Source organism: Rousettus aegyptiacus, unplaced genomic scaffold, assembly GCF_014176215.1.
Source record: "Rousettus aegyptiacus isolate mRouAeg1 unplaced genomic scaffold, mRouAeg1.p scaffold_m13_p_2, whole genome shotgun sequence".
Taxonomy (NCBI): domain Eukaryota; kingdom Metazoa; phylum Chordata; class Mammalia; order Chiroptera; family Pteropodidae; genus Rousettus; species Rousettus aegyptiacus.
The window spans coordinates 170,586,603-170,595,717 of NW_023416295.1; the positions used below are offsets into that span (position 1 = coordinate 170,586,603).

Sequence of the window (9,115 nt, forward strand, 5' to 3'; positions counted from 1 at the left end):
ATCACGATGCCATCCTCCCTCCCCAGAAGGCAAGTCCTGGGGACAGTGTTGGGGAAATGCTCAGGGCCCCCAGGCCTGGCATCTGCGACCTGGTCCTTGTAGACACGGCGTCTCAGCTCAGGAGGACCGGCAACTCCCGGGGGTGGCGGGCGTGTTGGTGTGGAGCCTGTGACCTGGGAAGTACGGCCACCAGTGGGACACACACAGCACAGCCCGGGTGAGTTCTCACTCGAAAAGCACTCAGGCCACCAGCCGTCTGACAGGAGCCAGGATGGGGCGTTGATGGGACAGGTGGGCAGCCCTCGGGGACAAGCACAGCCAGCCAGGGCTCAGGCTCACCGCCGAGCCTGGAATTCCAAGGCCCCCACATTCCTCACGGCCTGGTGCTGGAGAGAAGGAGCACAGTGGCCGCCCCTTCCGGGCGGTGGGCTGCCCTGCTCCCCTCTGCTCCCCGGGCATCCCCGCCAAACCCTGCTCCCTCCCGGAGCCTGTTCTCTCCCCTGTGCAATGGGCATAAAAACGCTTTACGTCCAGGTTCTTATGCTTACGAGGTGTTGCTAAGGAGAGCTCGGCCCAGGTCTGCCCCTCCCGGCCCTTCCTAGTCCGGGATGAAGGTCATGTGCTGCCTCTCAGAGCAGAATCTCCTCCCTGGCTCACAGCCCACGGTCCCTCCATCCAGCAGGCCCCAGGGAGCCTGGACCGGGTCTCTGTGTCTCGCGCCCGGGCCTCCTCAGGTGTGAACAGTGCCTCTCAGCTGCCCTCTCGCCTCCCGTCTGGCTGTGCCGCGCTGCCCAGACTGACCCTCGTTTCCCGAGGCTTCATTTGTCCATGGTCAGTCCTTGTGGCATCCAGGTAGGGCCTTCGTCAAAAGAGAGAAATCAAAACCTAACTGGTCGCCGAGGTCATCGAGATGACACATTTGCACGGAACAGTTCCTTTTTCTGTCACACCCATGTGGGTGGCATCGGTGGGCTGAGTTCATGAAGGGGTGGGGTCCAGCATGCCAACTCAGCAACTTCCAGGCTCTCGACGGTATATAAGGAGCCCGGGTCCTGAGTATTACGGGAGGAGGACGTAGGCTGTGACCAGGAGGAGAAGCAGCGGACGACGAAGGGACCGAGACATGGAAGCCAGCCCAGCCCCCGAGGCCAGGTATCACCCGGCGCCTGCAACACCCCAACTCCTGGTCCCTCCTCCAGGTTCCCCGATTGGGACTCGCCTACCCCAGGGGCTGCTCTGCTTGCCCCTCCCTCCTGATGGCCCTTCTGTGTCCATCTAGACCTCTCAGCTGATGGGCACTCTGCCGTCACAAGAGGAAAGGGTACCAAGTGCTCACACCGAGCAGGGACGTGGGCCAGCGGGACAAACGTGGGGTGGCGATGCCAGGAGCGGTGACCGGCCTACTCCAGGCGGAGCCTCCACACAGGCTCTGACCCCGTGCACGGCCCCTGGGGGCGGACCCTGACGAGAGGCCCGGGCTGGCTTCCCCAGGAGCCTCGGGAGGGGTCAGAGAGGAGGGCAGGTGGCTCCAGCAGAGCGAGTGGACGCCCGTCCTCTATGGGTCTCGCTGGGTTATGGGGTGCATGGGGAGCTCAGGGAGAAGGGGAAGAGGTTTGGGGTGGAGGACGGGAGCACGAGGACGTGTCCCATGTCGCTGGGTTCCCCCGCCTGTTTCCACAGACCCCTGATGGATATACGAACCTTTCTTGATAACTTCAATAATCTGGTTAACCCGCACGAGACCTACCTGTGCCATTACGTGGAGCGCCTGGAGGGTGACTTATGGATCCCAGTGGTTGAGTTCAAGGACTTCCTGCGCAACCAGGTGACCAACCAGATCAGGCAGACGTCTCGACCCTGGAACGTTCAGGGAGAAGGTTCTCAGTGCACATGGGGGGCCCTCCAACCCATCGCTATTGGTTTCCGCAGCTGCTGTGGCTCTGTCTGGAGTCAGGCGGGGACAGCTTCTGCTGTGATTGGTGGCTTTGAGCCTCACATCGAAAACCAGCCACATGGGCACAGGGAATGTACAGAGAGCCCAAAGTCTCCCTGTCTGTCCGTTCAGTCACTCTGGGAGATCCTGGACATGGAGCTGGTCATGCAACTGCATTTCCTGCTGCACTCGGTCCAGGGGCGCCCCACCGACTCCCAGCTACCCGTACACACCTGCCACGGGCTCTGCACTAGCACAGTCGGCCTGATTCGTCCCTTGTTTCTGGGTCCCTGTTGCAAATCCTTCGTCCTGCAGAATGCTCTAACCTCTATGATCCTATGAGCTGCACGACATTCATCCAATTTCCGAGACACCCCAACCTTGGAGACCCGCACCCCATTCCTCTGGACAGAGTGAGCCCTTTTAGCAGAGTGTCTCACCTGGGCTCAGCACTGGGTACGGTCAAGAGCAGAAATCTGCAGAGGTGTTACTGCACAGGTGAGCAAGGGGGTAACTGAGTAGGTGGAGATTGGGGTAAACCCCCTGGGAAAAGCATCCACTTCCGTGGCATCAGGCTCAGGACCCTGGACCTCATCTGGCCTTCTCCCTCCATCCTCAGCCCTTCCCCTGCTCCCTGCAGGGCCAGACTAGGTGAGGCTCCTGCAGACATAGACCTTGGGCGGTAACTTAGAGGAGGTACGCACACTCAAGAATCAAGATGCACTGTATTTAGTGGAATAGTTTTAAATTAAAAAGAATGCGAATACCCGACGAATAAAATAACAACGTACGTGAGGACCGATCAGTTACAGAGCCAAGAGGAGCCATCGTTTGCTGATGTCGATTAAACAGTCACCTCTGCTGATCTGGCCCTTGGTAAAATGCTGACACTGTTCATCGTGAGGTTCGTCTCGCACTTGATCACGATCACGTCAGTCCTGCATTGAAACATCAGTCGTTGTGATGCAGAGCTGTGTCTCCCCTTCTGTTTTGTGCCTCAGGCCTGCGCCCCGCCTGCCTCACCCTGGTCCACCTTCCCGCTGGTCACAGCCAGTGACAGAGCACTCTTCTCCCTCTTCTGTGCCCAGGGTTTTTATATGCGCGAGGCTGCCACGCAGAGTCGATCTTCCTAGAGCAGATGGCTTCTTGGAAGCTGGACAAGGAGCTGTGCTACAGGGTCACCTGCTTCATCTCCTATACCCCCTGCGAAGACTGTGCCTATAAGCTGGCTGCATTCCTGAGAGAGAACACACACGTGGACCTGCGCATCTTCGCTGCCCGCATCTATGTGAAGAAATTGCAGGACTGGAAAGCCGGGCTGCGCGCACTGAAGGCGGCTGGGGTCAAAATGGCCATGATGACCTTCAAGGGTCGGCAAGGAACTCAGGGGGTTGGGCTGGGCAGATGAGGCCTTGGGAAGTTGCTGGAAAGAGGCGCGCAGGATGAGAATCCCCGGAGGAGAAGCCTGGTAGCTGCCTGCAGAAGTGGCGCTGGGCTCTGGCGAGGACTGGGGAGCGCACAGGAGGACAGCGCAGGGGAGAGAGGGGTGCTGGGAACGGGGGAGGGGTGCAGACCTTCACGAAGGACTTAGGGGCGTCCAGAAGGCATGTGATGGGGCTGCCTCACATTGCAGGTGGAAGAAATAGTGGCGTGATACGCGAGGGCCCAGGGAAGAAGAGAGAAGGGAGGCAGTGACTAGATGCTGGGGAAGCTTGTCCCTAAGAGGCAGAGACTCTGTGGCCACTCCCCACCCCCCAGGGCTGGAGTCACCCTTACCCCGCCCCCTCCTGCCCTTTCAGAGTTTGAGCGCTGCTGGGAAAGTTTTGTGGACCACCAGGGAAAACTCTTCCCATCCTGGGATAACCTGTATGTAAAGAGTGAAGAACTATCTCGGAGGCTGGAGGGCATTCTCCAGGTGAGGGCTCCGCCTCTCTGCTGCCCCCTGCCTCCTCCCCCCTCACCTCTTCTCCCTGGGCCTTTCCTTCCCTTCCTTCAGAGCCTCCTCTGCTCACCTGCTCCCTCCGGGGCCCCCGCTGCACCCCTCTTCCCCCCTCACAGGGCGTCTGTGCTTCCTCACCTCCGTGAGTCCCGCCCTCCTGCCTTGCCTTTGTCTCTGTCCCCCTCCCCCACCCCGACTCTTCCCTGTTCATCTTCCCAACTCCCTGCTACGTTCATCTCCTTCTCTATTCAGAATTAGGGAGACTGAAGGATGGACTTGGATCTCCCTATAGAAGCCTGGAGAGTCCTGTGGAACACAATAAAACATTTCTTCAAGAAATGGGAACTCGCATCCTCCACCATCTCCAGATTGATGCAAAGAAACCAACAAACAGCAATGAGCTATAAGAAATTATGAATTTAAAAATCCTGACAGATTTATTGTGTATTTACATCTGTTATTCCAAATATCTATCAGTAAGAATCTATTCAATAGTATCAGAATAATTTTTGATTTTTAGAGAATCAATTATGTATTTTAATTGTTTTAAATCGAAAGCAATGAAATAAAATGTAAAATGGTTCCCAAACAGTTTTCCTCTGTAAGTGTATCACGAGGTCCAAAGAGTTCAATAACCACTTTTGAACGTGCAAACGCCTTTGTCTTTTGGAGGCAGCTTCATGTGGGCTGTTAGTGCTCATAGCGATTGTCACTGGTCAAGGAAAAACCAGCTAATGCATAGAGAAGGAGAATCTGCACTTGACAACTCAAGGTCTTGCTTCCAGATGCAGAAGTGTCTTTGCCTAAGTGTCACTGCGCCAGCCACATTGCGTAAGTGACGTTGCAGCACTGTGTAAGGGAGGGTAATGTCTGCCTGCTTCTGCAGAGACGAGTCGTTGCCACCGATAGATTCAAACTGTGGACATAAAGGGTGTTCAACGCAGCAGAATATTCGTTGTCCTAAACGTAAAATGAGCCTCAGAGGAGAGGATCTGGGAGGTGGGGACTGGGGAGGAGTCCAGGAGACTTTGAGTCTTCACGCTAGAAGCTGGGAGCCAGGGAGCCTGGCAGACACGAGGAGACATAGAGTCTAAACGGAGGAGGGGAGGGCTTGAGGGTCCAACACAGTGAGAGCACCTGGGAGGCACGGCGGTGTGCGGGGAAGACGACGTGGGGTGAATGCTCACCGGTAACGGTGATGCCGAAGGGGCTGGGTCAGGACGTGGAGGTACAGCGCATGCTGTCCCCGGGGGGGAATGGCCGTGGGAAGCCGTCGGAGCAGTGTTCGGCAGGCCCGAGGCTGGCGAGGACGTGGGGCTGGCGAGGCTGGCGAGGACGAAGACGCCTCCTTGGCTTCGGTTTTTGATATTTTTTGTTGTCCTTTTGTCATTTTGATTTCGTAATGATGTATGCCCTCACATGAACACCTTCTAATTCCATTGACTATAGGGAAAAAACCCTTAGGAAGTGCTTTGTTATCAATTTAATACGAAACTAAAACCATATGTAAATTTGATAGAAATCCATAGAAACACGCAATGGCTGCTTTTGCTTTTTTTTTTTTTTTTAACCTGAAAAAACAAAGTTTTAGGGGGAAATCATAAAAGAAGGCGTTAGACAGCACGTGATGGAGGGCGATACAGCCAAATATCTCCTGGGCCTGGTGTGTCTGAACCCTGCCTGGCCCCGCGGCAGGTGCTGGGCACAGGCAGCCTGAGCGTGGACCGCGGCCTGTGACCGGGATCCTGCCCCCGTGTGGAGGGCGCGGAAGTTACAGGCTCTCTGGTTAGGGAACTACAGCTTTTCAGGAAGGAAGTCAACCTGTCCTTCAATTTCACAGTCAGAACTTTGCAATATTTACAGTCTACACTACTCTCATTCAAAGCATAAATATACCACGAAAATGAGTTTACACTGTGGAATTACATATTCAGTACAGAAAATATATTTTTTCAACACCAAGTTCTCATTTCCACCAACTTAAAAATGGACACGGGACAGCCACACGACCCTGCCCCGCCTCCTGTGGGGTAGAAGAGTCAGCAACATCATTCACAACAGACTTTCAGTTCAGAAGCCTTAGAACGTTCTTGTGCTTCTTCTGCCTGATTTATTTATTTTTTCCTTTCCGATATTTTTACACCAAGGATGACAGAGCGTAGCTGTCACAGACAGGGGCTGTGGGCACAGACTTCCTGGGTTCAGCTCCTGGCTCCTCCGCCTTCTCCTACCTGTGTAGCCCCAGCTGACCGACTCACCCCCTCTGTGCCTCAGCACTGAGCTCAGACGGCGAAGGATGAAACTAACAAACACAGGGCTGACTTCAGGCCAAAAGAGCGTGACCTGTCCTGCGCGGGAAACCACCCCTGCCCCCAGGCCGGCGTCTTTCCCCTCCATAGCGCACCACAACTATTTCCCCAAGCTGTAAAAGCACATCATAAGTGAATTCGTAACATTCGCATACTGAAACGAATGCATCCACATTCAAAAGGCTGCCAATGGGGGTTCTGGCCGTGGAAATCCCCTGATTACTCAATCAGCCAACTCCCTAATGAAACGCCGTGAGGTAGTTTCCAAATTTTGGGGTGGCATCGATGAAACTGCGACTCTGAATTTTGTCAATCCTCTGGCATTTTGGACAGATGGTTCCAGATACTTTTGTAAGAACAAGATATCAACGCTTTGGGGACACACGGACAAACCTCCTTATGAAAACCTTCTTGGAGTTTCTCCCCCGGCGGGAGAGTGTGAGGGGCTGTGGGACCCGCCACCTCCCGGGTTCTCTGCATCTTGGTGTGTCTCTGGTCAGGTGAGAACAGGAGCCACCACGGGCTGGAGTCCTGCCCCGAACCCCGTCTCGGTCACTGTTCCAGAACAACGTTCCAGGGTGACTGCGGCAGGTGCGCTGGACGAAGGCTCCACCCAGTGGACATGGGGACAGAACATCCTGGCCGGTGACTGGGAGGGCTGGGGGCCATCGTCCCACATAGGAGGGCTCAGTGCTGAGTCACAGAGAGGGTTAGCCAGTCAGCCGGGGTTACACAGGTAGGTCTCTTTCTAGCAGAGAAAGAAATGAGATGTGGCCAACTGCACCAACTCAAATTCAGGGCAGAGAGCCTGGAGGTCACCATCAAGGGAAATAAAAGGTTCTCTGGCTGGTCCCCAGTGGCTGGTGACTCAAACACAACCCAGCCCCTGCGAGGACCCCGGGGGAGCCTCTGTGCCTTGCCGTCCGCCCTAGTCTGGACTCCAGATGCCTGATACCTCCAGAGGTCTTCAGCTTTCAGTATGAAAACCTGGGATGGGATGAAGGGTGGCACAGGGCTGTCCTACGCCACTGTCTGCGGCAGCTGGGCAGTGACGCCCGTCTTGCTGGACGTGGATGACCTTCAGAGCAGGGACAGGCACAGACGGGCCCGAGCAGCAGGGCCGAGAAGCTCTCGGTGGGATGGTCCTCACCGCGCACCTTTTCCTGCATTAATTTAGACCAAGGATGCTGGAAGCCTGCAGCTGGGAAGCTCAGACTTGCGGGCGGGGAGGGTGCACCTCTCGATTGGGGAATAAGTCCGGACTGCTGAGCTCACAGGGACATATAGGAGGGGTCTGTGGGATGGAGAGGGCGGGGTGACAAAGGGTCCAGACCGTCATGTCCTTGATGTCAGGATCGTACCTGGCCCACCCTGCAGCCCAGGTTCCTGACCACTGGTGACCCACAGGTGGGTGGTCGGCGGGTCATCGTTAAACGGACGAGGGAACCAATGAATGCCCCAACCAGCCTTGCCTTCTCTGTGGGGAAGGACGGGGTCCCAGAGGCTGAGCCAGACCTCGCAGGGCCACGCACCCCACTGCTCCCCACTTCCCTTCTCCTCCTCCCCGGGCATTCTCCCCACGTGGAGTGTGCTTCACACTTCCTGGAATGTTCTGGATATACCGCTGTGCACAAGTGCCGCCCGGGCCCATGGGACATTCCCTGGAGCCCAGCTCTGCATGTGACCACCTTGCTGGCTGAGCACGGCGACCCCGCCCGAGGACTTTGTGCCCTGACGCATCTCCAGAGACCTCCCAGGAGACCTGAGTGAGCCGAGACCCTGCCCAGAGCCGGCATCTCCGAGGACCAAAGCTTCCAGGTCCGCTGCCTGGAGGGGACTCCCCTGACATCCTTGGGGAGTGCGGAGCAGACCCTGGGTGAGAACTGTGACAGTGGGGACAGATTCCGAGCACGAGGGAGGACATTTGGGATAAAGGCGAGGCTAGGCAGGGGATCACACATGGTGGGGCGGCCTCTGCTCCTGCGTGGAATCCGACTGTCTCCTCTTCCACCGCAGCAGAGTTTGTGAAATGCCAAGAGGACTTTGTGGACCCCTCAGGGAGGGCCTTTGAGCCCTGGCCTCACGAATGCTTGAAGGCGCCCTGCTCTGAGCCGCCACGGGCCCCTCTGGGTCCTGCTTCAGCCATCACGGGCCCTCCTGACGTGTGTGGGAGACTTCCGCTCTGCAGTCACCCCCATTCTCCGGTGCTCCTGCAGCCTCCCTGCCCCCTCCCCACGTTCTTCTCAGCCTCCCTGTCTGCTCCGCCCCCAGTCCCTTCGCCCTCCCCCCACCCTCCCTGCTCCCCTCCCTCACCTTTCTCTCTCCAGGCCCCCTGGCTTTGCTCCATCTCCCCAGAGCCTTTCATCTTCCTCCTCCATCCTATTCCGAAATTAAGTATCAGATGTCTATGTCACATCATATACATAGTCGGTAAGACCGATACTTGTGGAAACATTAGAAATGATAGCATCTCTATATGAGGAGAGTGAGAATTTAGCCAAGCATTAAGCGTTTGAAACTTATGTAACTAGCGACGAATCACAATGCAGAATATCTAAAAATTCTTATAAAGCATGAGGGAAAGACAAACTGCCTCGCAGAAAAAGGTGCAAAAGATTCGGCCAACAGTTCTACAGCAGAGGAGGACGGGAGGCACAGAGAATATAAAACGACACTCTGTCTCTGGAAATCAGGAAACTGTGAAGCCGAAGCTCCGTGGGAGACCCTCACGCCCATGGTGGGGAGCGTGCCAGGTCGGGGGAGCTCGCCGGGTCGGGGGAGCGTGCCAGGTCCCTTCTGCAGGGCCGGAGAGAGCACAGGTTGCTCGCCCCATCTGCTCCTTCCCTCAAGGGGCAGGTCAGAGCCTGCGCCAGGCACGGGGCTGGGTGCAGGGCTGGTGTGGGGAGGGCTCCGGCTGACCCTCCCCAGGGTGGC

General features: G+C 56.5%; 1 protein-coding gene across 1 annotated transcript; it reads left to right on the forward strand.

Moving 5' to 3' along the window:
- Window positions 1-1,581: 1,581 nt before the first annotated feature.
- Window positions 1,582-4,777, forward strand: LOC107519218 (DNA dC->dU-editing enzyme APOBEC-3G). Its single transcript, XM_036237500.1, has 6 exons — window positions 1,582-1,825; window positions 2,023-2,027; window positions 2,188-2,204; window positions 3,040-3,303; window positions 3,733-3,848; window positions 4,125-4,777. Exons 1-6 carry the CDS (start codon window positions 1,649-1,651, stop codon window positions 4,128-4,130), a joined length of 585 nt encoding a protein of 194 aa, XP_036093393.1. The 5' UTR covers window positions 1,582-1,648; the 3' UTR covers window positions 4,131-4,777.
- The last annotated feature ends 4,338 nt before the right edge of the window (window positions 4,778-9,115 follow it).